Raw genomic sequence first — 27,991 nt, forward strand, 5'->3', positions numbered from 1 at the left:
ATTGTTACCCAAATATATTTCCGTTTCGCACGCCTAAAACCATGCACTACCCACGGGCGGGCCGCGGCATACAAGCTCATAATACGTGTACTTTTTATGTACATTTCCTATATTTGATGACGGACGGCCTGATACCGTCTGAATTAAACTGCATGTTATTCGGAATACCTTAGGTCATGACGGCTTCAAATGTCCCCAGGCCGGCCCATATGAATACATTTAATAGGTCGAATGTTTCCATTGCGCAGCTTTCGCCAGAAGATTCATTGCACAATGCACACATTCAGTAGACGTACACGTACGAAGCTGAAGATTCATTGCACAATGCACACATTCAGTATACTACCTACATCACAATATCTCACTGGTCGGCACCTTAAACCCCAGGAGCATTTGGTGGCTCAAGGTCCCCAGCAACAGCAGCAGAATGACAAGCAGTCTTCGAACCAGCTAGAAGACTTGCTGACGGTATCGCGACGATCCGCCACACCATCCGGGAGGAACGGGTCCCTGGCTCCGCCATCGACAGCCTCCTCGGTCCCCTCGTCAATCAGCAGCACTGGAGAGGCGCCTTCCTCCAGTTCTGTGGGGTCCCCTGTCCTTGACGTGGTGAAGTCCCTGAGCTCACCTTGGATCACCACGGACGAGGGCCGGGGCAATGGCTCTGCCTGGAGGGGGGTGACTCCACTGTCAGCCTTGCTGTCTCCGCCAGATGTGGGCTGGTTGAGTTCCTCTGCGGTAGACGAGGTTATTAATGGAGTGGTTTCCGAGGCTTCCGCGGTCTCCTCTGGTCCTGGACTGTCAACGCTGTCTTTGCTTTGTGTGGCTGGGGATTCGTTTGATGTAGATTTAGACGGTTCTGTCTCACCCGAGTTTACTTCCGTGACGCTGCTTACCAACGCTTGTGGTGAGGCTTCCCTCCTTTGGATATCACTTGGTTCTCCGGTATCTTTTTCAGGCGTTGCAGGTATTTGAGGCAAGTCTTCATCCTTTGTACGATCTCCTGTTGTATCTGAGGCTGCCAAAGGATCTTCTGAGTTATTATCTGGTGGGCTTTGAGCGAGGATCGTATTCAGTCTAGTTGGTTGTGATGTAACAACGGGTTGCACTTCCCTTTGGCAAGGCTGAATTATTTCTGGACTGGAGTCCTCATGATGAGGGATGGGAATGTGTTCCATTTCATCGGGCTCAGATGTGCTGCTGATCAACACCCTCTGCGCCGAGTGTGCAAAGTTGACTCGGCGCAGCGACGGGGACTGTTTTCCTGGAGACTTCTCCATTGAGCGTGACGGCTCAGGGGACCGCGCACTTCTCTGAGCTCGTAGCGCTGAGGGTGAACGGTCGGAGCTTCGCCACTTCCGCTTCTCTACCGGACTCTCCATTCGTTGAGGCGTGATGGACTCAAAGTAGCTGATAACTTTCGGTACCGAGACGGGCTCTGGCTCCTCCGGACCTTCTACATTTTCACCCGAGGGGCCGTGAAGCTTAGGCCTTGCAGCTTCAGTTTCTCCGCCTTCCCCTGAAGCTCGCTCTTTGTCATCGCCTTCACTGCCATAAATACCGTACCCCAGTTTATGCAGAATAGAGTTAAGCTTGTTACGCATCGCCTCGTCCTCTTCACGTTTCTTGAATGGATCCTTGAGGTGTGCGACGGCTTTCCTGCCACAAGGGCTGTGTCTGTCGATCTGGCCACCCTCGTCTTCGCTGCGTCTCCGAAGGCGTGGCACATGAGTCGGGAGGCGTAGGCTATCGTGATGGGCCAGACGGTGTTCTATGACAGGTTCTTTTTCGTCCTCGGTTTCCGCTTCAGTCTTTTTGGTGGTATCGCATTCTTCGATTCTCTTACCTTGGCTTGATGTTTTATCAGCGTCTGACTGGTTAACCTGAGCAGCGGCATTCGGCTCCTGGTTTGTCTCGGAGTTGGTAGAGTCGTTGCTGGTCCATTCACAGAATGGCTGCTTGCTATCACTGAGCTTGGCTGCATTGTTGTCGAAGGAAGGTTCCTGGTCTTCTGCCACTGGAGTAAGACACTCTTTCAATGATGACCTTGAAGGCGACGAAGAGTTCACTGAGGCGGATGGTTGCATACCTTGAGATTGATTTTCTGAAGGTATATCTGTTTTGCAGCGGCTATCATTTGCATCGACGCTCTCGGCGTCGTTTCCCCGTTTTTCTTCGAGAAGCATTTGGGCTGGTAGCTTAGGTACTTCGTCACGTTGAGTTTCATCCGCTGTTTCTGATGTTGTATCTTGTACCTCTTCCGTTGTTTCACATCGTGTCTCAGCCGGTGACCCTGTCTGGTCTTCCATCAGTGCTTCGCTTGGTTCTTCGACAGGCATACAGGTGAAATCCTTGGCTGAGTTAAGCGTTGCTGATTCACTTGGGGGATTATTTTTGGCCTCGGCTGGCGACAGTTTCTCAGCTATTTCCGATACGTCTGATGGCGTTTCCTTGGAACTGTTTGTGCATGGCGCAGTCGATTCCTCCGACGGTGATTCTGTAAGGCTTTCGTCTGGCACATTATTACTTTCAGTGTGCTCTTCATTCGGCGCTTTCTTGGAACTGGCGGCGTCCTCTGTCGCTGTTGTGATTACGTTTGCTGGTAAGATTACGTCGGATTCTGCCGGTACTGGGACCTCCTGCGACTTTTCATGAGACGCGTCAGGTGCCTCGGTCGAGTCCTGGTCGATCGGTTCCTTCACCTCAGCTGAGCTCTCATTGGTCGAATCTGGTTCTTCAGCTTGTGTCTCATTGGCGGGAACCGGCTGCTCAGTCGGTGTACCATTGTTCTTTACTGGTTCCTCAGACGATGCATCTTTGGTTGACTCTGGTTCCTCGGTTTGCGCTTCCGGTAGCTCAGATGGCGTATTGTCAGTTGATGCTTGTTTCTCGGCTGGCATATCATTGGCTGGTACCGGTACCTCGATTGGTGCCGCATTTGTCAGTATCGGCTCCTTAGGCAAAGCCTTACTGCTGTTCTCCAGTACTTCAGTCGCTTTTTCATCTTCCGACACCGGGATATCGGTTGGTACGTCACCAGCTTCTGCTGACACCTCAGCGGCCGCTGCACTGCCCGGTACCGATACCGGTTCCTCACTGGTTGCTGTGTCATTCTGTGCTGATGCATCAGCTGTTCCCTTATCTTCCGGTGCGGGTACTTCCGCGGTTACTGTGCTGTCCTTCGCTGGTTCCTCGGGGGTCTCTTTATCGTCTTGTGCCGGTACCTCAGGAGATGTTGCGTCGCCCTGTGCTGGTCCTTCAGTGGTGCACTTGTTCTCTGCCGGTGCCTCAGAAGATGTTGTGTAGTCCTGTGCTGGTCCCTCAGCGGTGCCCTTATCGTCCTGCTCCGATCCTTCAGCGATGCCCTTGTCTTCCGGTACTGGTACCTCAGCGGTCTCCTTGTTGTCCTTTCCCGATACCTCAGCGGTACCGTTGTCGCCCGGTGGCACCGAGTCTCCCTCTGATTTCACGGCGGATACCTCGCCCACGCGGATGGTGTGTCGGACCAGTGCGGCGCGTCCGTCCGGTCTCACCACCCTGCGCTCGATGGTGACGCTGCCGCCGGCCTCCGGCAGCGCCAGTCGCTGGCCGTCCGAGAGCTCCAGCGCCCCCTGGCGAACGGTGGCCGTGCAGCCGTCGGGCAGTGTCATGGTGGCGCCCTCTGTCAGCCGGAAGGTGGCAGCACCGGCGGCCGGCGCCGCCGAGCCGCTGCCGCCCCGCGCCATCGTCCCCTGGAACAGAACGAGGAGCACGTCATAGTTCAGCAATGCACGGGGAAAGCGAGCGTGGGGCGTGCACAGTGAAGGTGGGAGCTCGTGGAGGGACGTCTGGGGGGGGGGGGGGGCGTGGAGAAGCGAGGGGTGTCTGTGAGGGTAGAGGGAGGGTTGGTTGATGGCAGTGACCGGGGAGGGGTGCTGGGTGACTATGATGGATGTTGCAGTTCATCGCTGCAAAGAAGATAAATGGGAAGGAAGCAATCTGTTTACAGTCCCCGTGGATGATTTGTTTACATTCGTTCTCATGATGCTTGTCACGTGAACCGTCTTCATCGCAACGTCGTTCGTCCGTAAAGCAGTCGCTGAGCAGTTTGGTCGTTTACCGTTCACCGATTTGCATTATCTGTTTGGACCGTCCGGTAAACATTGATGTTTCCATTCAACATCATGAAAGACCAAGAAGACAATGGTGGACCAATCAACGTAAATGTTATTTTTTCGTGAGTCATGGCTGAAAGATTCATTCCTTTTCCTTGAGATCGATTAATAATTTTAGAAAAACTCAACAAATAAATGGAAAGGAGAGATGTGATAGATTAAAGAAGTAATGGAAGAAGTTCGTGTGTCCTGACATCATGAAATTACCATTGTCTAAAATAAACCTCTCAGTTGCAAAGAAAAACCTTTTAGAAAAGGATACGCATGACCGATTCAAATTGTCTTTAAAGCCCACAAGACGCTAAAATCGAGAAAGAATTTCTACTTTGCAAAACTGACGTAGTAGTTAAACTTCTAATTCAGTTGTGGCGTTCGGGAAATTAATATTTCGCGTAAGCTCGGAACGGTACAATAATGTTGCGAGGGACCCTTCAACCTTGTTTAAGTTCATGAATTGGCATAAAAACGGTGTCCCGTCGTTCCGAAATATCAAAAATGAATATCTACCAAATTTCACCAAAGTATATTCACTGGTTTTCAAGATATTTAACTTTTACTTTTGTTGATTTTTTGGGACCTCAGCTGTTCCTACGACGTCATTTAGAAGCAATAATTTGGCATCCTAAAAGTACGGCAGAAGTTGCGCGCAAAGCAGTATATACCACCCGTTTTACCGATGTTTTTACCGATAAGATTAAAAATCGTCGGATCTGCGCTGACGTCACAAATTCTAAGGGGGCATTCAACATGAGTTTCCATGTGTGACGCTACTGCTGATGTCCGAATTCCGACTCTCACGACTATTATTCCCCCATCCTGTCTGTACGGATCAATAAGATGATTACTGATCATTGAGTATATTAGCAGTTCAGACTCCTGTCGTGAGAGCCCCGTTACCAGGGCCTCCTCTAACATACCCACTGGGTGGGCAAATGCCCACCCAGTCGCCACAATTGCCCACCCAGTGGCGTCGATTTGCCCACCCAGAAGCAAATGCAAAAATAAAGGTCCGGCCGGACGTCCGGTACTACCTTTCCGGTCTTAAGCAAACTGGATGCTGTTTGAAGGTCAAAAAAAGTTTTCTGGTTGCTCGATATTCAGGAGCGTAGCCAGGATTTCCTCAAGGAGGGGGCTAAACGCACAAGGGCGCAAGATAACCCCCTCAAAATCAAAAAAGCCATCGGGTTGCATCCAATATTTTTTTGGATGGGGCCCAAATAAATGGAAAAAATATTCATTAACAAACAATGCTAGAACTGAGGGGGTAAGCAGTATATGGGCCCCTGTTAGACAGGCCCACGAATAGCTTCATAGAGTCGCCAGCCGGTTCTGATGGCGGTCTGAAGACCCGTAGGTCGGATGAGGGTTCTTCAGACCGTCACAGGCCCCTATAGCCCATGAGAGCCTCGTAAGCCGTCTGAGGGTCATATAAGCCGTCTAGGGCCACTCAGACCGACAAAAGGCCCCTTGCACTTGCAGAGGCCCAGTCAGGCCGACGTAGGGCCCTCTCAGACAAACTAAGGGCCCGTTCAGGTCATTTGAGGGCCTCCTCAAACCGATAAGGGCCCCTCAGATCGACAGTGGATCCGATCCGAGCTCCCTCAAACCGATATAGGGTCAGACCAACAGTCGGAACGCATTGATTCTGTTTACACACCGTTGGACCCAAGCTGGACCCATCCCATCCAACTGGCCCCCTGGTTTCAATAGGGCCCCAAGGCTCTAAAATTGGGTCTCTCTTGGCCAAAGAATAACTACTCAGCTGTGTCAAAGGATCTGCCGCAGGGCCTTTGCGTCGCCAAGGGCCCACTGTGTCAGTCAGGGGCCTCTATGGAATAAGGACCCCTGGCTTCCAGGAGGGGCCATGGTCCCTTTGGCCCCCTCCTTGGCTATGCCGCTGCAGGTGACAAACGTTCTTTCAGACGACCAGGGGGCAGGGGCCCAGGCGACCAGAACCCCAGGTGACCAGGGGCCCCCAGGCGACTAGCTCCCCCCAAGCGACCAGGGGCCCCCTGGGCGACCAGAGGCCCCAGGAAACCGGGTGTCCTCGGATAAGTGCAGGGGCCCATTGGGTAATCAGGGGCACCTCGGGTAACCAGGGCCACAGAAATGAAACTTGAATTGATATAAATTTGCTTCCGAGTAAAATACGTTTTATCCAGTGTTAGAAAAAAATATCCCGGGGCCTGTGGGGCCCCCATGGCGCCTTCTGCGCTCAAGGGAGGGGGCCATTGCCCCCGTGGCCCCTCCCCTTGGCCACGCCCCTGCCGATATTGGAGTTATCAAGTAATTGTCTCGTAAGTGAAAAGGCACGTACAATAAAGGTACAACCCTCTGCAAGCTGCGTGGTAGGTATCTTTTTTCGACAAAACCGAGAATAACGCGAATACGCTAACGGTCATTCGGAAATCGTAACAGCAAGACGCGCGAGACTCCGCACCTTAGATTGGGCTTATTTTGGTATACATTTTCCATCTAGTTTGACAACAACACACAAAAGTTTATATTTCCCCCCAAAACAAACTTTTGCTTTTTTGCTACGGTAAGAGTACACATTGTTCAGTGACTGAATTAATCGAAGGGGTGGAGCATGGCGCATCTATATGCAATGTGTTCCGACCGACTGATTATCATAACCTTTGAGATATTAGGTATCGGTTTTGTCGAAATAAGAATACCTACCACGCAGTTTTTGCGGAGGGCTGCAAGTACAGCCCTCTGCAGACTGCGTGGTAGGTATCCTTTTTTTCGACAAAACCGAGAATAACGCGAATACTATGCTATCGGACACTCGGAAATCGTAACAGAAAGATGCGCGAGACTCCGCAGCTTAGATTGGCATTATCATCGTATGCATTTTCCATCCAGTTTGGCAACAAAACCCAAAAGCTTATATTTGCCCCCAAAACGAACTTAAACATTAGGGTGTGTCATTTTGGGCACTTTTTTCGCAAAACATGGTGCTCCACTGATTTTATCGTGCCCCAGACACGTAGAAACCGTGTGACATTTTTTATTTCCCCCAAATATTAACACCCATGCGGCGCCGACCGCCGACACTTTGGCCTATCTCTCAGCATTAGCGACCTCAGCGCCCCTAGCGGCAATGTTTTGAACTAACACGCTCGCTATGCTTTGTGAGCTTACGATCATCAGTAAATGCATTTTACCGAACTGACGCCTTGCTGTTGGCTTGTCTGGCACTCAGAATGTTGGTGAAAATGTGATGTTATGCATCTTAAAGCACGAGCTAGTTCTGTGTTAATGTATATTGCATAGTACTACCCCCGATCCCCGTCCTGGTCTGACGGGATACGTACGAGCGCATGTTTATAGTGCCTGCTATTAGGTGTCACATGTTTTTTTTTTTTTTGGTAGCGTCGTTCACTGCATAGACCCCGGGGAACAGGGGGGGGGGGGCAGTGGGGGCGCTTGGGGGCCCCCTCCAACTTGAGAGCCGAGTGGGCGCCGCCCCCTCAACATTGATGCAACGATGAAGGATCTCTGCTCCCTTTTATGGACCTACATGTCTGTTTTTTATATAAACATCAGCACAAGGTATTTCTCTTGCATGTGAATGGTTTCTGCTGATTCGGCATCGATTTAAGAACACCTGCTATTGTCATCCCACTTTGATTTTATATGAACTTGATCATAACTTTGGTACGTCAGATTTTATACTGGACCATTTTGGTTCCGGATGGTATTTGATTTGGCGTGATGAGAACATTATGACGTACAACGGTGGTAAAGTCATTGATTGATACAGGTTTACTCGCTCCGGTGGGAGGCAGTAGCGGCGGAACACCTTCAATTAAGTGGAGGGGGGGGGGGACACTGCCGACTTTTGGTCCCATTCTTTCCATGCAACGCCCATAGGGCTAATGTTAAAATGCCCAAATCAGAGGGGGAACGGTGCCCCGGTGCCCTCCCCGTTCCGCCGCCTATGGTGGGAGGGCGGCGTGTGGGACTCAGAAGGAGACTAATGGCTTGTGTTGTGCCTTTGGTAGGACCCTCAGTATCACCGATGCAGGGCCTTCAGAGCCTCCAATTAAGGGCCTTTAGAGGCACTGGTGTGGGGTCCTCACAGACGCCCGTGTGGCCCCTCAGAGGTGCTAGTGTCAATCCCTCATAAGCGCCGGTGAGGGTCCTCACAGAATACAGACGCCGTTGTGGACCCTCAGAGACACTGGTGTGGGTCCGTTACATGTGGGTGTGTGGCCCTTAGAGCTGCTGGTGCGAACCCTTTAAAAGTCGGCAGGGGGGCCCTCAACGACCGGGGAGGGGGACCTCAGACCGGCAAGGGGCCCACAGAGGCCGGCGGCATTTTCAGAAGCCCTGTGGGGTCCTTAGATACCGACAAGGTACTCTGAGACGCCAGTGCGGCCCTCAGTCTCCAGTGTAGGGCCCTCAGAGTTGCAGGTAGGTGGCCGTCAGATATGCTTTTGCCGAACCCTCACAGGCGCAGGTGTAGGTACCTCAGAGCCACCAATATAGGGTTGCATAAATGGTGTGGCACTGGCTTGGGGGACCCTCAGTGGTGTCCTTATGGGCCCTTAGAACCACTGGTGTGGGGCTCTCAGAGGTGCTGGTTGTGAACCCTCAGAGGCCCTGCTGAGGGCCCTCACAGTCTCCGTTATGGGATCCTCAGAAGCCGGCGTAGACTCTGACGGAGATCTTAGTGTGGCTACTTAGGGATTCATGAGGTGCTCTTACGAGACCTGTGAGGTCTTTCTCAGTTGAAATATAGTCAGCGTGGACCCTCAGAGGTCAGTTGGTGCCGCAGGGCCCTTTATGGCCGGGTGGGCTCTCAGAAGCACCAGTGAGGGCCCTCAGTCTCACAGTCGTCGTAATGGGGCCGTCAGAGACATTGGTGTGAGGCCATTACTGATTACAGGTTGGCGTAAGGCCCTAGATATGGCCCCTCTTGGGGGCCGGCAAGCACTCTCAGAGGCACGCTAGCGGCCATAAGAGGCCGGTAAAGGGCCCTCAGAGGCCGCCAGTAGCCTTCAGAAGCCGGCGTGTAACCCTCATGGACAATTTAGTGAGGCTTCTTTGGACTCACGAGGTGCTGTTACGAGCCCTATTCTTTCTGAATCGAAATATGGCCAGCATAGACCCTGAGCGGTAAACTGGTGCCACAGAGCCCCTCCGACCCGAGGGGTCCTCTGAATGCGATAGGGGGGGGGGACTAGAGGGCACGTGCCTCCTGGGACCCCCTGACTACGCTACTATTTCATATGCGTCATGTCAGGTATTTTGGGCTTGCACCCCAACTTGAGGAATGTTCCTGGGCCCCTGTGACAATATATTGTATTCATTATAGGTATTCGTCATTAGCTTGCACTCTCTGCAATCTGCCCATACTATTATTTGTCCCTAGACGCGCTTACAGAGAGCAGGGATAAGCCCATACAGTCAGCGGCCTGTTAGTTTCGCAAACAGCCGCCAGGGGCGCTAGGGTCGCCTATGTTGTGAGATAGGGTAAACTTCTCTCGCTCGGCGCCGCCTGGGGGTTAAAATTTGCGGGAAATTAACAATGCCACGCCATTTCCACATGAGTGGGGCACAATAAAATTGATGGAGCACCTTGCATTGCGATTAGTGACACACCCTATTAAACATTTTGTTGCCACACAAGGCGTAGGTATGCTTTGTTTATTGATAGGCCCTATCGAAGGAGTGGAGCATGGCGCATCTATTTGCAGTGAGCTTCGACCGACTGATAACATGACTTTTGAATTATAATCAGTTTTGTCGGAAAAAGAATACCTACCACGCAGTCTGCTGAGGGCTGTACATGTAATCTGGAACGAATCGCTCGAGCATCGCTAACCATAAAACATACGACAAACGTTAACTATCATTTTATTTCCAATAATGGCACAGCTTATTTCTTCTCATCCCCGCACCCCCCCCCCCCCGGTAACAGGTTTTGAAATTGGTTGAACCCCAAAACAAGTGGCTGGATCCGCCCTTGGGCGGGGAAGTGGCGACAATTTTGCCCACCCAGTGAAAAATCCTTAGAGGAGGCTACCTATACCTATCCGAAACAGTTGGTCTTGTACGATCAGCTGTTCACTGCAAATTACATATTCCTCCGGCATTTGACTTCAAAATCGACGCCTCGGCCAGCCAATCGAACTGCACCGTTTGCTGATTTCCTTCGCCCTTGGTGCTGAAAGCAGTCGACCTTGTGCCGGACAAGGGCTGCTTACTGCTTATGCGGCGCGGCCGGCTCCCCTGACATGGTCGCACGTAGGTCACGCGATTCGGCGTCATGCTCCCATTGTCCGTTCAGTCTCCATTTAGTGTAGGTATAACATATCTATGGGTATAACATTTACTCGCGGAATGGTGACGTTGCATTATAACTCGTCCTACACTTGAGTATGCTCGTAGGTAATAGGTATAGGACAGGTACCTAACTGGATATATTAAGGTAAAAACGTGTACCTATGCCAAAACCTAGTTTACTTGGTGAAATTGGGATCTACGACTTTTCGACCGTTGCTGAGACCATGTGTTTGGTTTACCCAGACGCCTGACCGTCCCTGCTCTGCTTCCCATGACTGTAATCCGAGCCTGCCCCTGCTCCGCTGGTTGTGACCGGGTCTGCTCTCTGATCTATCCTGGCTATCGGACCGTGCCTGGTCTGGTCTGGGTCTGGCCGACCGGGCCCCTGGCCGTGACTGGCCTGCCCTCCTGTCCAGTGCAGCATGAGTCGGCGGGCGGGACCGTTATCTCAGCCGTGCACTGTGCAGACGGTATACCTCGGGACCGGTTCCAGCACCCGTGTGCCGCTTCGGTAAACAGTCCCCAGCAGGGACATGCTCCATTACATCCCAGCATCGATCTCGGAGATCGGCATTGATCTTAGAGACATACGGCGATCAATTTAATCTCAGAAGCTGAGTAGTGTCTAATCATACACGCACACGCCATGATCTTTACTTCTGAGTGAATCTTTTCTTGCATTTTCCGCCCATTGTTGAATTCTCGGCTTTAGACGGGTTTGAGGCTACAGACGGGTTGTGCACTCCCAGTGTTTTGATTTCGATAGCTAGCTATAAAAACCACCTTTCGGTCTTTAATTCTGCGCAAGATTCTGCGGACATAGGGGAAAGTGGGGTAAGACGGGCACCTTAACTTTGGAGCCATTTTTCGGCCGGTTAGAAACATCATAGAAACGGGAAACTGGGTGAAAACCTTTTTCAGACATTTTACTTTCATTTGCCAGAAGATGAGACTTAGACCTGATTCAACAAATAAACTGCAGCTATTTTTGCAAAACCTTGCAAAAACCCGTCTTACCCCACCCCATGGGGTAAGACGGTCACATGGGTAGGGCAAGACGGCCAGCTTCTTTCACCGATCAGCGCAGCTCGCAACAAATGCCCGAGATTAGCCGCATTTATACAGTCGCTCGTTGGTCTCAAGTGCTTCGGAAATGGCAGTATACGAGATTCGTGCAGAAGGCGTATGCTCCTATATAGGCCCTAGTTCAGAAGCCATGTAGAACCGTTTTTCACATTCATTATTCGAGAATAAACTGTGCCGAAGGAATATTGCTAACATGTCTGTGAGTATCGGAATCGAACATATTCTTATTAGAAATGCTTCTTTTTTCCTACAGCAACAAAAATATTTTCACCATTACAGACCCATTGGGTTCATAGTTGCCCGTCTTACCCCAAACTCAATGTCAGAAGTTCAGCACGATTTTTCGCTGTGGACAATTTGATGCAGACAAAGCAAATCCGCCGTAAATGAACACTGTTGGCATATGAGTGTACCACAAGTGATTGCGAGTTTTTAACTCTATAGTGCTGTACACAAAAGCTTGCACAATACATTATGGATGTTTTCAATGAAATGAGTGTTTTAAAGAAATCAAAATAAAAGATTATCGACTGAACACAAATTCACCAGACTTGAATGGTGGTGTGTAGTGGGAAAGGCAATTCTGGTCCTAACTTTTCTTGCTCGTAGCGCTATTGGTTTGGTCTGCAGAAGGGGTGCCCGTCTTACCTACCCTGACCGTCTTACCCCACTTTCCCCTAGCTCTCGCATCGTCTCCCTATGACCGGCAGTCGGCACCAACTGTGCCTACACTGGGCCTCTACACTGTGCCTGTCCGCCGCCGGAGACGGCTCCGGTTTCTACTCCGAACCCCGGCTATGTGCAATACTAGCCCACAGCCGGGGCATATCCGGGCTGTAGGTGGAATAGTGCTGATCTGGTGTATAGGGTCTCAGCTGATGTAGCGGTTGGTGGACGGTCCGACCGCTGAGCCGCTCCTTCAGTAGTGCCGAATCAGCTGGGTGATCCGGTGGCTGAAGTTTCTGTTGTGGCTGGTAGGAGGAACATATTTTGACGTCGCAGATCATCCGAAACATAAAAAATATCGTACCTAAGGATATTCCAAATGTTTTAACCACCACCACCCGCCCGACCCGGTTCGAAATCGTGAGCGCTAAAGTTGTGTGGTCCGTTTATTGTCATCTCAACATAAACGTTGAAGAAGATATTATCAACCGCCTTATGCCAAGAAGAGTGGGGAGTTTTCACCTTTCGGTCTTGATTTTACGCACCTTTCTGGCGACTTGCATGCTTGCGATCGCCGTTGTTGCATGTGATCATCAACATTACATCTCTAGGTGCCATTGCGGGTTAGTTTAGTATTATCAAGCTGGCAAAACGAATATGCTCTCCATACAGCGAACTGCGAAGCACTGCTACATTGGAGCCTGGAGGAACTCGGCTATGCTCGGGGGAATGTTGATGTTTGTGCGACCGGATGGTGACCTTCGGCGTTGCTTATTTATACACCTACACTGGACGTTTTTTCGAGGCCCCAGATGTCTTCAAAGTTCAAGGCGAAGTCAACTCGAGCACACCTCTGCAATCTGCAAAGTGCAAAAAGGGACATTTGTGTTAAAGGGACCCTCCCACCTTCAAAAAAGTTAATGAATTGGCATGAAAGTGATGTCGCTCGGTTCATAAAGAGCGAAAAGCAATATCTACCAAATTTCATCGAAAAATATTCACCGGTTTTCAAGATATTAGACTTTTACCTTTGTTTACTTTTTGGGATCTCCGCTGTTCCTAGCGACTTTATTTGAAAGTGCGGCATTTATTGCGCGCAAAGCAGCAAATACCACCGCGTGCTACAAAACGTTTTAGTCAAACATTTAAAAATCGTTAGATATCTGCACTGACGTCACACATTCAGAGGGGTATTCCAATGCATTAGCCCCTCTGAATCAAAATGCTGCAATTTTGAAATTCAATATTTCCGATTTAAGGCATTTCTCGATGTTGAGTGCCGAAACCGGTAATTGTGAGCCAGGGACCCCATTTTGGCTATCTCAACTCAAATCTAATGTTAAGGTGGGAGGGTCCCTTTAAAGCAAAAATGGAGCCCCGTAGGTATAGCACACAATAATTATTCTGTAGCACCAGAGAAGATACGAGAACTTATGAGCGGACGATGAGCAGACGGATAGGAACGGACGCTGCCGTCCCAGCACCGAAATGAGACGATTTGAAAATTGCGGAACATATTGTTTTAAAAGCATGCAAACTGGCAGGGAGATTGTCCTTTGTCACAATAATTTCTAAACCCAAACCAACTTTTAATTCATCCTAAAATTTTCAGCCTCGTGAGTCCGGACTCTAGCTCTACTTACCTATTTGCTACTCTGTATGCAGTATGCAACACACGATGCACCGGCTCAATTGGTGCGTGCTGTGCTGTATTGTAATGCGTGAATTTTCAGTGAGGACTCGATGCACCTGCATAGCATCAACAGCGATAGGTGCAGTGGTATAGCACAGCTGTTGGGGCGTCAGTCGCAGCAATATCTGCAGGTCCCAGCTGTTAGACCGTGTTCTCCCGGCACCATCCATGGCACGCTGCATCTTCAATACCCACCTATGTAAGTAGCACCCTGCCTGAATCAATAAACTGATCAGCGCAACCTGGACATGATATACTCAACCCATGGTTGAGCACGCTAAACGGTTTAACAAGGGGCCGGCTGCGGAGGTGCATTGAACACCAAACGAAGGTCTTCTGATCGCTGATATTCTTAGATAGCGGCGTAAAAGATTCATTTCGACACGTGCTGGGCGATAGATGGTATAAGTCGATGTAGATGTATAAGGTAGACTCCCTGGGAATTGTTATTGATGGCACTGTCATATTTATTCTGATCGCTTCCAAATTTCGTATAATGATTGACGGCACACATTAGCAAAATACTTCGCTATAAATCCTTCAGTGCATTGGATTGGATTCATCCTCTACGGCAAAAAAAAAAAAACTATGGCAACTGGACTGGAGCGTTAAAAACTTGCTGAGGATACTGATGGAACTCAAACTAATGTGCGGCCTACTTGCTTGAATATATGTTCGTGAATATATCACGTACCTAACTAGGTATGCAAGCTCAGAAAGATAAATAAATTCAAACCTCGGGTCGCCCCGACTGCCCCATAAACAGCATGTTGCAACGTTTGCAGTTGCATCAGCTTCTGCCCATGTCTCAGGCAGGTAAAATCTTATGTAAGAAAAGATCGCGTAGCAGCTGTGTGACCCCTCCCCCCACTCCACCCCCCACCCCCTACGTCACTCACCGTACCACGCGCCGTCTCCGGAACTGTCTGCATGTTCGAGTACCTCCTGTACCGCGGGCGTACCCCAGGTCCACACCGCACTCGCGCCGGCCGCGGCGGCCACTAGCGCTGCCCCTGAGCGCCGGCGCCGGCCCGACGCCCCTCGCGGCGGCCTTCGCGGCTGCACTGGCCGTTTATTTGGCTGGCCGACGGCCGGTGGGGCTGGATTACTGGATTGGCGGCGCCTCCTCGGCACGGGGACGGTCACCGCGTGACGTCAGGATCGGTGACGCCGGACGGACCTGCCGCGGCGCTGCACTGGACAGTCGTATGGACGGACACGGCAATGGACTGTCTGGACAGTCTGGACAGACTGGACAGTGGACCGACCGGCCAAGGCACTGGACAGTGCGAACACGGTACCGGACAGTCTAGACAGACTGAACAGTGGTTCGTGGACGGCCGGCAGCGGCACTGGACGCGTATTTACAAATTGCAACCGAGCTCCGCCGTGGGGTAAGGTGGGCAGGGGTTTTCGCACTACGGCTGCGGTTGAACTACCGTCTGTGGTAGAAACTTCAGGGCGATGGCGCGTTTCATACGAAATGTGGCGCAATGTTTGTTTGCTTCTGAACTTGTACTGTTATTGCTGTGAATTCTTGAAGTGGGAGTGTTTCAATAACAATTTGTGGATTATTTGAGTTTCTTTATTATAAACATAGAATAGTATTATGAAACATTGTGTGGAAACTGCAAATACTGATATGGTCAATTACTTTGTTTGGGAATTGATACACATTTTGTAGAGATTTGTCTGACAAATGGTGTAACGGGTGTGACAAACCTCAAGCATATCATGATCTGAAGCTGTTGCAACAAATCAAAATTGCTTTGTTGGAAAGACTGGAGCATGGTTCAAGATGATGTGTAAAAATTCAAGATTTGTGGGAAAGCTTGTGACTGTAGAACGGAAACAGTTCTATATGATGGCTCAATCAAACATGGAAATGGACGACAAAAGTAGAGTTTCAACATTCAGCATGTGAGAATAACTTCAGAAATTCACAATTCTTGTAGTATTGCATTCTTCTTATGTACAGTTATAGGTTTTGTTAGGGTATTTGAAATTCATTGTGTCAGTTGAGATATAGATGGATTGCGGACAAATTTTAGAATCATTGCATGGAAGCTAGGTATAAGGTACTTGTTCGGTAGAAAGGTATTGATGAATGCCATGAGAAGGTATTTTATGATTTAATATATGGTCGTTGTTGTGCCTACAAAAATGCAAGCTTACTAGCAACTAGTTTCTGAATCAAATCGAAAGTATTTGCCATGAATGTAAATATGTACCTGCAAAGTATGTCAATAAATTTGTGTGATGTTGACCAGAGAGCTTTATCATCTGGGCATTTATGTCGCTTCTTGCATTAGGTGTTAAGCATAGTAATAACGGATGAACTTTGTGCCAATATCTTCAATGCACAATGTATGTAGCATGTCTACAACCCTCACTGATCCTAGCTATAGGCATTTGGCACCAGCAAGACCAAGGGCATGAACTTCACAGTTGCTCAACCTTTTGTCATGTACCACCAGTCACTTTTTTACTTAGGTGCACATAGCAGTGCACACAACAATGTGCAGAGGGCCTACACAAAAACAACATGATAAGTGTGCACTATGCAAAGCACAGGATTGTACCCTGATTATTTGAATATTTTGATAACTCAACAGTCAACAGTCAAGAGTAATTATTGAATATCACATTTATTATACATCACTTGTCAAACAAGAGCATGATGACACACATTTTGACAAGCAATCATGGTAGTATTTCAATAAGTTGGACAGTCATCTCCCTGGGCGTCATTTTTCCAGGAAGGTACCTCTGCACTCTGCAGGACGTGTTGTGGTAGGCTAGGTTGAACTGGGTCAAGTTAGGCGAAGTAAGGTGGTTAGGACCCGGTCGGACCGTAAGGCCTGGTCAGGTTGATTTTAATCTTTCATTCTAATTTGACATAACCTATTAGCTATGTTTTTGCTCCAGCCTGAATTTCATAAGGTTATGAGTTAATTTTGCTTTGTTTTTATCTGTCTTGTTTTGTGTTTTTGTCCCTTATATTTTGACCCATAGGCAAGGGTGGAGCTTTTCCAGGGAAGGTGGTGGAGCATGATTGGAGGCGCTCAACCAGACGGCATAGGAGGGCACGGTTTCTGAACGCGCACTGATGCCTGATTCAAGCCACGCTGTCTTCATGCGTGGCGGCGCGCTACTTAAAAGTCCCTAAAAGAACGGGAAGTGATGCCGATAGAACCTTCAATCATTCTGGGCTAACGCTTATGACTTGGAAAAAGTCGCGATCCCAATTCAATCGAAAACCTGTGGGCTCTTGTTCAGCAGGAGGTGTATGAAGAGCCACCCGCCATAAGCACTGCTCAACCGCAGGCACAGGTCTAGACGGCGTTGGTCCGCATCAAAGCCAGTGTGCTGGAGAATCCATTGGCTGAAATGCTCCAGAACATTCGCCACTGTGTGGGTTCCTCATTTCCTCTCTGACTGTCCTTTGAAACCACTCCAAAGATATGCAGAAACCAACGAGGTGAGTAAACTGTGTTTTTATGAAAGGTGACTACAAGCTCAGTTAAAAGAAAAAGTACCAGATTGTTTTGCTTTTACAGCGGGAAGAAAGGTGTCTGGATAATTTCGTTACACCCGCTGTGATGTTCAAATGGTTGCTAAATTCGAAATCAGCTCCAAAAACTAGCCTAGAAACATGTAAAACTCGAAAAAGTGAACCGAGGTCATCAAAGGTCATTGAGCTGACCTGACCTTCAGGTGACTTTGACACCCACCCTAATGCATGGGACCAGCATCATATCACATGTTTCAACGCTTGAAACCACGTGAAAACTGCAACCGCGCGGCTAATGCGAGCCGACATACGCCGAATCGCGATTCGGGCCAAACATGGTCTCGAGAAATAGGTCACAGGTCAAAGGTCATTTGGGTCAGGGTCATGAAATTTTCAGGGTAGGTGTAAAAATGATAAAATCGGGGGTATTGAAAGTTTCGTCGCGATCGGACGGTTTTTACGCGAGTTACTCACGAAAAAACCGATAAAGCGCACCCAAAAAGGCAGAAATATGCATATGCGATATCCTATACTGCGAAAAAAGGTGCATCATTTTCGAACGTCGCCGACAAATTGTAATTACCCTAAGCTCAGGCAGATGTATGGTAGAAAATCCCCTAAGTGAAATACACTACGGCGGAAATAAAATACCCTACGGCGGAGCTCGGTTGCAATTTGTAAATACGCGCACTGGACAGCCTGGATAAGATGTCCGTGAAGTTGGCGACGTCGCCAGCGACTTTTCCAGCGACGAGCACCGATTTTAGCCAAAACCTCGTCCAAGGTCAATTGGACCATGAGGATCACGAAAATCGAACCCATTCACCCCTAAACCTTGACCTTCAAGGTCAAATTCAAGGTCAAAGGACGGGGAACTGAAAAAGTGCCACTAAATATTGTCCGATCTTCAAAATTTTGGCACCAAAATGTAGCGCATGCAAAGTTCTAGCCGCACATCGAAAACCATTTTCATCAAGGTCAAACTTCAAGGTCAAATTCAAGGTCAAAGGACGGGGAACTGAAAAAGTGCCACTAGATATTGTCCGATCTTCAAAATTTTGGCACCAAAATGTAGCGCGTGCAAAGTTCTAGCCGCACATCGAAAACCATTTTCATCAAGGTCAAACTTCAAGGTCAAATTCAAGGTCAAATGACGGGGAACTGAAAAAGTGCCACTAGATATTGTCCGATCTTCAAAATTTTGGCACCAAAATGTAGCGCGTGCAAAGGTCTAGCCGCACATCGAAAACCATTTTCATCAAGGTCAAACTTCAAGGTCAAATTAAAGGTCAAATGACGGGGAACTGAAAAAGTGCCACTAGATATTGTCCGATCTTCAAAATCTTGGCACCAAAATGTAGCGCGTGCAAAGTTCTAGCCGCACATCGAAAACCATTTTTATCAAGGTCAAACTTCAAGGTCAAATTCAAGGTCAAAGGACGGGGAACTGAAAAAGTGCCACTAAATATTGTCCGATTTTCAAAATTTTGGCACCAAAATGTAGCGCGTGCAAAGTTCTAGCCGCACATCGAAAACCATTTTCATCAAGGTCAAACTTCAAGGTCAAATTCAAGGTCAAAGGACGGGGAACTGAAAAAGTGCTACTAGATATTGTCCGATTTTCAAAATTTTGGCACCAAAATGTAGCGCGTGCAAAGTTCTAGCCGCACATCGAAACCCATTTTCATCAAGGTCAAACTTCAAGGTCAAATTCAAGGTCAAAGGACGGGGAACTGAAAAAGTGCAACTAGATATTGTCGGATCTTCAAAATTTTGGCACCAAAATGTAGCGCGTGCAAAGTTCTAGCCGCACATCGAAAACCATTTTCATCAAGGTCAAACTTCAAGGTCAAATTCAAGGTCAAAGAACGGGGAACTTTAAAAATGCTACGTCACCAGCGACTTTTCCAGCGACGAGCACCGATTTTAGCCAAAACCTCGTCCAAGGTCAATTGGACCATGAGGATCACGAAAATCGAACCCATTCACCCATAAACCTTGACCTTCAAGGTCAAATTCAAGGTCAAAGGACGGGGAACTGAAAAAGTGCCACTAAATATTGTCCGATTTTCAAAATTTTGGCACCAAAATGTAGCACGTGCAAAGTTCTAGCCGCACATCGAAAACCATTTTCATCAAGGTCAAACTTCAAGGTCAAATTCAAGGTCAAAGGACGGGGAACTGAAAAAGTGCCACTAAATATTGTCCGATTTTCAAAATTTTGGCACCAAAATGTAGCGCGTGCAAAGTTCTAGCCGCACATCGAAAACCATTTTCATCAAGGTCAAACTTCAAGGTCAAATTCAAGGTCAAAGGACGGGGAACTGAAAAAGTGCCACTAAATATTGTCCGATCTTCAAAATTTTGGCACCAAAATGTAGTGCGTGCAAAGTTCTAGCCGCACATCGAAAACCATTTTTATCAAGGTCAAACTTCAAGGTCAAATTCAAGGTCAAAGGACGGGGAACTGAAAAAGTGCCACTAGATATTGTCCGATTTTCAAAATTTTGGCACCAAAATGTAGCGCGTGCAAAGTTCTAGCCGCACATCGAAAACCATTTTCATCAAGGTCAAACTTCAAGGTCAAATTCAAGGTCAAAGGACGGGGAACTGAAAAAGTGCCACTAGATATTGTCCGATCTTCAAAATTTTGGCACCAAAATGTAGCGCGTGCAAAGTTCTAGCCGCACATCGAAAACCATTTTCATCAAGGTCAAACTTCAAGGTCAAATTCAAGGTCAAAGGACGGGGAACTGAAAAGAGCCACTAAATATTGTCCGATCTTCAAAATTTTGGCACCAAAATGTAGCGCGTGCAAAGTTCTAGCCGCACATCGAAAACCATTTTCATCAAGGTCAAACTTCAAGGTCAAATTCAGGTCAAAGGACGGGGAACTGAAAAGAGCCACTAAATATTGTCCGATCTTCAAAATTTTGGCACCAAAATGTAGCGCGTGCAAAGTTCTAGCCGCACATCGAAAACCATTTTTATCAAGGTCAAACTTCAAGGTCAAATTCAAGGTCAAAGGACGGGGAACTGAAAAAGTGCCACTAAATATTGTCCGATCTTCAAAATTTTGGCACCAAAATGTAGCGCGTGCAAAGTTCTAGCCGCACATCGAAAACTATTTTCATCAAGGTCAAACTTCAAGGTCAAATTCAAGGTCAAAGAACTGGGAACTTTAAAAATGCTACGTCACCAGCGACTTTTCCAGCGACGAGCACCGATTTTAGCCAAAACTTCGTCTAAGATCAATTGGACCATGGGGATCACGAAAATCGAACCCATTCACCCCTAAACCTTGACCTTCAAGGTCAAATTCAAGGTCAAAGGACGGGGAACTGAAAAAGTGCCACTAGATATTGTCCGATTTTCAAAATTTTGGCACCAAAATGTAGCGCGTGCAAAGTTCTAGCCGCACATCGAAAACCATTTTCATCAAGGTCAAACTTCAAGGTCAAATTCAAGGTCAAAGGACGGGGAACTGAAAAAGTGCCACTAGATATTGTCCGATCTTCAAAATTTTGGCACCAAAATGTAGCGCGTGCAAAGTTCTAGCCGCACATCGAAAACCATTTTCATCAAGGTCAAACTTCAAGGTCAAATTCAAGGTCAAAGGACGGGGAACTGAAAAGAGCCACTAAATATTGTCCGATCTTCAAAATTTTGGCACCAAAATGTAGCGCGTGCAAAGTTCTAGCCGCACATCGAAAACCATTTTCATCAAGGTCAAACTTCAAGGTCAAATTCAGGTCAAAGGACGGGGAACTGAAAAGAGCCACTAAATATTGTCCGATCTTCAAAATTTTGGCACCAAAATGTAGCGCGTGCAAAGTTCTAGCCGCACATCGAAAACCATTTTTATCAAGGTCAAACTTCAAGGTCAAATTCAAGGTCAAAGGACGGGGAACTGAAAAAGTGCCACTAAATATTGTCCGATCTTCAAAATTTTGGCACCAAAATGTAGCGCGTGCAAAGTTCTAGCCGCACATCGAAAACTATTTTCATCAAGGTCAAACTTCAAGGTCAAATTCAAGGTCAAAGAACGGGGAACTTTAAAAATGCTACGTCACCAGCGACTTTTCCAGCGACGAGCACCGATTTTAGCCAAAACTTCGTCTAAGATCAATTGGACCATGGGGATCACGAAAATCGAACCCATTCACCCCTAAACCTTGACCTTCAAGGTCAAATTCAAGGTCAAAGGACGGGGAACTGAAAAAGTGCCACTAAATATCGTCCGATTTTCAAAATTTTGGCACCAAAATGTAGCGCGTGCAAAGTTCTAGCCGCACATCGAAAACCATTTTCATCAAAGTCAAACTTCAAGGTCAAATTCAAGGTCAAATGACGGGGAACTGAAAAAGTGCCACTAAATATTGTCCGATCTTCAAAATTTTGGCACCAAAATGTAACGCGTGCAAAGTTCTAGCCGCACATCGAAAACCATTTTCATCAAGGTCAAACTTCAAGGTCAAATTCAAGGTCAAAGGACGGGGAACTGAAAAAGTGCCACTAGATATTGTCCGATCTTCAAAATTTTGGCACCAAAATGTAGCGCGTGCAAAGTTCTAGCCGCACATCGAAAACCATTTTCATCAAGGTCAAACTTCAAGGTCAAATTCAAGGTCAAAGGACGGGGAACTGAAAAAGTACCACTAAATATTGTCCGATTTTCAAAATTTTGGCACCAAAATGTAGCGCGTGCAAAGTTCTAGCCGCACATCGAAAACCATTTTCATCAAGGTCAAACTTCAAGGTCAAATTCAAGGTCAAAGGACGGGGAACTGAAAAAGTGCCACTGGATATTGTCCGATCTTCAAAATTTTGGCACCAAAATGTAGCGCGTGCAAAGTTCTAGCCGCACATCGAAAACCATTTTCATCAAGGTCAAACTTCAAGGTCAAATTCAAGATCAAAGGACGGGGAACTGAAAAAGTGCCACTAGATATTGTCTGATCTTCAAAATTTTGGCACCAAAATGTAACGCGTGCAAAGTTCTAGCCGCACAACGAAAACCATTTTCATCAAGGTCAAAGTTCAAGGTCAAATTCAAGGTTAAAGGACGGGGAACTGAAAAAGTGCCACTAAATATTGTCCGATCTTCAAAATTTTGGCACCAAAATGTAACGCGTGCAAAGTTCTAGCCGCACATCGAAAACCATTTTCATCAAGGTCAAACTTCAAGGTCAAATACAAGGTCAAAGGACGGGGAACTGAAAAAGTGCCACTAAATATTGTCCGATTTTCAAAATTTTGGCACCAAAATGTAGCGCGTGCAAAGTTCTAGCCGCACATCGAAAACCATTTTCATCAAGGTCAAACTTCAAGGTCAAATTCAAGGTCAAAGGACGGGGAACTGAAAAAGTGCCACTGAATATTGTCCGATTTTCAAAATTTTGGCACCAAAATGTAGCGCGTGCAAAGTTCTAGCCGCACATCGAAAACCATTTTCATCAAGGTCAAACTTCAAAGTCAAATTCAAGGTCAAAGGACGGGGAACTGAAAAAGTGCCACTAAATATTGTCCGATTTTCAAAATTTTGGCACCAAAATGTAGCGCGTGCAAAGTTCTAGCCGCACATCGAAAACCATTTTCATCAAGGTCAAACTTCAAGGTCAAATTCAAGCTCAAAAATTTTCAGTTCCCTGTCCTTTGACCTTGAATTTGACCTTGAAGTTTGACCTTGATGAAAATGGTTTTCGATATGCGGCTAGAACTTTGCACGCGCTACATTTTGGTGCCAAAATTTTGAAGATCGGACAATATTTAGTGGCACTTTTTCAGTTCCCCGTCCTTTGACCTTGAATTTGACCTTGAAGTTTGACCTTGATGAAAATGGTTTTCGATGTGCGGCTAGAACTTTGCACGCGCTACATTTTGGTGCCAAAATTTTGAAGATCGGACAATATCTAGTGGCACTTTTTCAGTTCCCCGTCCTTTGACCTTGAATTTGACCTTGAAGTTTGACCTTGATGAAAATGGTTTTCGATGTGCGGCTAGAACTTTGCACGCGCTACATTTTGGTGCCAAAATTTTGAATATCGGACAATATTTAGTGGCACTTTTTCAGTTCCCCGTCCTTTAACCTTGAATTTGACCTTGAAGGTCAAGGTTTAGGGGTGAATGGGTTCGATTTTCGTGATCCTCATGGTCCAATTGACCTTGGACGAGGTTTTGGCTAAAATCGGTGCTCGTCGCTGGAAAAGTCGCTGGTGACGTAGCATTTTTAAAGTTCCCCGTTCTTTGACCTTGAATTTGACCGTGAAGTTTGACCTTGATGAAAATGGTTTTCGATGTGCGGCTAGAACTTTGCACGCGCTACATTTTGGTGCCAAAATTTTGAAGATCGGACAATATTTAGTGGCACCTTTTCAGTTCCCCGTCCTTTGACCTTGAATTTGACCTTGAAGTTTGACCTTGATGAAAATGGTTTTCGATGTGCGGCTAGAACTTTGCACGCGCTACATTTTGGTGCCAAAATTTTGAAAATCGGACAATACCTATTTAGTGGCACTTTTTCAGTTCCCCGTCCTTTGACCTTGAATTTGACCTTGAAGTTTGACCTTGATGAAAATGGTTTTCAATGTGCGGCTAGAACTTTGCACGCGCTACATTTTAGTGCCAAAATTTTGAAGATCGGACAATATTTAGTGGCACTTTTTCAGTTCCCCGTCCTTTGACCTTGAATTTGACCTTGAAGTTTGACCTTGATGAAAATGGTTTTCGATGTGCGGCTAGAACTTTGCACGCGCTACATTTTGGTGCCAAAATTTTGAATATCGGACAATATTTAGTGGCACTTTTTCAGTTCCCCGTCCTTTGACCTTGAATTTGACCTTGAAGTTTGACCTTGATGAAAATGGTTTTCGATGTGCGGCTAGAACTTTGCACGCGCTACATTTTGGTGCCAAAATTTTGAAAATCGGACAATATTTAGTGGCACTTTTTCAGTTCCCCGTCCTTTGACCTTGAATTTGACCTTGAAGTTTGACCTTGATGAAAATGGTTTTCGATGTGCGGCTAGAACTTTGCACGCGCTACATTTTGGTGCCAAAATTTTGAATATCGGACAATATTTAGTGGCACTTTTTCAGTTCCCCGTCCTTTGACCTTGAATTTGACCTTGAAGTTTGACCTTGATGAAAATGGTTTTCGATGTGCGGCTAGAACTTAGCACGCGCTACATTTTGGTGCCAAAATTTTGAAAATCGGACAATATTTAGTGGCACTTTTTCAGTTCCCCGTCCTTTGACCTTGAATTTGACCTTGAAGTTTGACCTTGATGAAAATGGTTTTCAATGTGCGGCTAGAATTTTGCACGCGCTACATTTTGGTGCCAAAATTTTGAAAATCGGACAATATTTAGTGGCACTTTTTGAGTTCCCCGTCCTTTGACCTTGAATTTGACCTTGAAGGTCAAGGTTTAGGGGTGAATGGGTTCGATTTTCGTGATTCTCATGGTCCAATTGACCTTGGACGAGGTTTTGGCTAAAATCGGTGCTCGTCGCTGGAAAAGTCGCTGGTGACGTAGCATTTTTAAAGTTCCCCGTTCTTTGACCTTGAATTTGACCTTGAAGTTTGACCTTAATGAAAATGGTTTTCGATGTGCGGCTAGAACTTTGCACGCGCTACATTTTGGTGCCAAAATTTTGAAGATCGGACAATATTTAGTGGCACTTTTTCAGTTCCCCGTCCTTTGACCTTGAATTTGACCTTGAAGTTTGACCTTGATGAAAATGGTTTTCGATGTGCGGGTAGAACTTTGCACGCGCTACATTTTGGTGCAAAAATTTTGAAAATCGGACAATATTTAGTGGCACTTTTTCAGTTCCCCGTCCTTTGACCTTGAATTTGACCTTGAAGGTCAAGGTTTATGGGTGAATGGGTTCGATTTTCGTGATCCTCATGGTCCAATTGACCTTGGACGAGGTTTTGGCTAAAATCGGTGCTCGTCGCTGGAAAAGTCGCTGGTGACGTAGCATTTTTAAAGTTCCCCGTTCTTTGACCTTGAATTTGACCTTGAAGTTTGACCTTGATGAAAATGGTTTTCGATGTGCGGCTAGAACTTTGCACGCGCTACATTTTGGTGCCAAAATTTTGAAGATCGGACAATATTTAGTGGCACTTTTTCAGTTCCCCGTCCTTTGACCTTGAATTTGACCTTGAAGTTTGACCTTGATGAAAATGGTTTTCGATGTGCGGCTAGAACTTTGCACGCGCTACATTTTGGTGCCAAAATTTTGAATATCGGACAATATTTAGTGGCACTTTTTCAGTTCCCCGTCCTTTGACCTTGAATTTGACCTTGAAGTGTGACCTTGATGAAAATGGTTTTCGATGTGCGGCTAGAACTTAGCACGCGCTACATTTTGGTGCCAAAATTTTGAAAATCGGACAATATTTAGTGGCACTTTTTCAGTTCCCCGTCCTTTGACCTTGAATTTGACCTTGAAGGTCAAGGTTTAGGGGTGAATGGGTTCGATTTTCGTGATCCTCATGGTCCAATTGACCTTGGACGAGGTTTTGGCTAAAATCGGTGCTCGTCGCTGGAAAAGTCGCTGGCGACGTCGCCAACTTCACGGACATCTGGATAAGTGGATATTGGACAGACTTGCCGCTGCAGCTGGGTTGACTACTGAACAGTGGACACCTTGCCGAACAGACCTGCCGCGGGGTTGGAAGCGGCACTGGACACGGCACGGTACTGGACACCGCAGTCCGCACGACGCTGAACGCTCGACCGACTGGACAGGGCGGCCGGACAGGCACCAGCCCCGACCGCAGAGGCCGAGCTGTTGCGTCATCCGGCACCTGAATGCTGAAGTGCAGAGAAGTGGTGCTGATCTGACTGGCAGATTGAATGGAGCAGCGATGGCCGAGGCCGATACAGCTCCGCACGGATCTACCGACTGACGTTGGAGGTGCAGACTGGAGACTGGAGGTGCAGACTCGCCGAGGAATGGAAGTCGCAGTGGAGCGTCTAGGAACTCGGCCGGACAGGGGCTTTTCTATGGAATCTCATTAATTGGCCGATGATACATTCTATGAAATCGAGAACGTGCATACGATGAACTGCCTGTCAGTGGCTCTACGTATATGCAATAAATCGAATATCGGTCCAAAGACGATCAAATAGGTCATGGGAGATCGGTAGTAGCACTGTAGGCTGTTTTCGTTACGTCTTCGTTCAGCAATGCAAAGAAACAGGGTCAATGGCGGTAATTACGTTTTAAAGCCTTTAGGTGACTTTGACGGAACTCCAGCACAACGCTTGTGGTCGTAAGGTGGTTGAGTTGTTTTGCTAGAAACGTAGACAATCATATGTGAGCCTTTCTAGAGTTACCTCGTTGCACTGCGCCTAAAACTAAAAAGTGGTGAGGCTATTGACGGTGCTGTGCCCGTTGTTTGGGCCGTATGTGCCCGCCGGGGACCGCCAGCCGAGACCGATGTCGGACGGATGGTGTGATCTCGGTCACATGGCCTTGCCTCCGATGAAAGGTGACAGATCTCCCAGCAGGGCGTGTCAGTCCGACACCCGCGCTGACAGACACGCTCTCGGCGTCCGATTGATGCGGCAGAGACGAAACAGGGGAAATAAACACTGCTAGCCTACGATATACAGGGGTGGACGCCCGACACAGCGTCTGGCCACCAGTGAGTGGATAATTATTTTGAAGTGAAATAAATCACTTGGACGAGCCTGATCTGGGCACGCCGCACGGTATCTGGCCGGTGGACATGGGGCAAAGCATTCTTCCGGAAGTACACGACGTTGATCCGTAATTTATACCGCGCGTGCTTTGCATCATTTCTCTCTACCGTCATTTTGATTTGAAACCAAAGACGTGCGCACTGCGCATGCAACAGAGGACCGTTTTGAAAATGTTATAACAGAAGGCAGGTCCTTCTTTGGCCGTTGCGGTCATCTGCAGCCATATAACCTGAACTGTCACATACCTACAACGGTCCGGCGCGGACCCGTTGTGTCGGCCTGTCACGGCTCTGCCGTCACTACCACCAGTGGAAGTGAGCCCAACGCTGTCAGAATTGACACCTCGGCCGTCACGTCAGTAAACAGAGTAGTTACATTACGTTACTGCAGACCACCCGCGCCAACAGCTCAACCAGCTTCGGTAACCGAGACGATGTTACCCGGGGATGTAAAATGCGTGCTTTGAGGTGCATTGCAATTATAATACATCTAACATGTGATATTAGAAAGTGTGTGCATTCCTGTACGTTATCACTTATCAGCCTTATTGCAGGTTAACGGAAGTTGTCCATTTCGGAACTTCTTACCTTGAAACTCAATCCTGTATCCGATGGACCACCGTTGTCGGCCTCGGCTCTTGCCTACGTGGTCTCGGCTGACCAGAAGACCCACCACGTGACGAGTTGAGTTACACTGGAACCAACTCACTTCCGGTCCCACTCCGTCGCGATCTCTCGGCAGCGCACACGTCTACTAGTCCACCAACTCACGTCCACAGCACGCGGTACTACCTACTCGAGAAGCCGGCGTGGTGCGTCGAGCGGTGGCGTGCGCCGGCCGCCCCGCCGTGTTCGCCTAGACGGTTT

The 27,991-nt window shown here is 47.6% G+C and overlaps 1 protein-coding gene across 3 annotated transcripts; it reads right to left on the reverse strand.

The window, feature by feature from the left end:
• Positions 1–27,978, reverse strand: LOC122370742 (transforming acidic coiled-coil-containing protein 2-like). 3 transcript variants are annotated; one of them, XM_043346612.1, is made up of 2 exons: positions 27,713–27,978; positions 1–3,731 (listed from the first exon to the last, which is right to left on the reverse strand). In XM_043346612.1, the coding sequence occupies exon 2, from the start codon at positions 3,723–3,725 to the stop codon at positions 402–404; it is 3,324 nt and encodes a 1,107-aa protein (XP_043202547.1). In that variant the 5' UTR covers positions 3,726–3,731; positions 27,713–27,978; the 3' UTR covers positions 1–401. The 3 variants fall into 3 exon arrangements, 2 of the variants coding, with proteins under 2 accessions (XP_043202547.1, XP_043202546.1); XM_043346611.1 differs by lacking the exon at positions 27,713–27,978 and adding an exon at positions 14,796–15,014; XR_006254599.1 differs by lacking the exons at positions 1–3,731; positions 27,713–27,978 and adding exons at positions 12,617–13,063; positions 14,796–15,220.
• Between the last annotated feature and the right edge of the window lie 13 nt (positions 27,979–27,991).

Source organism: Amphibalanus amphitrite, unplaced genomic scaffold, assembly GCF_019059575.1.
Source record: "Amphibalanus amphitrite isolate SeventyFive unplaced genomic scaffold, NRLGWU_Aamphi_draft 001164F_arrow, whole genome shotgun sequence".
Lineage (NCBI taxonomy): Eukaryota > Metazoa > Arthropoda > Thecostraca > Balanomorpha > Balanidae > Amphibalanus > Amphibalanus amphitrite.

What these genes read in the sequence shown, in the direction of transcription:
- LOC122370742 (XM_043346611.1), bottom strand. Translation starts at nt 14,828, where the DNA reads ATGCAGACAGTTCCGGAGACGGCGCGTGGTACG. An exon ending in CGGAGACGGCGCGTGGTACG is followed by an intron (nt 3,732 to 14,795) that starts GTGAGTGACGTA and finishes GTTCTGTTCCAG; the next exon opens with GGGACGATGGCGCGGGGCGG.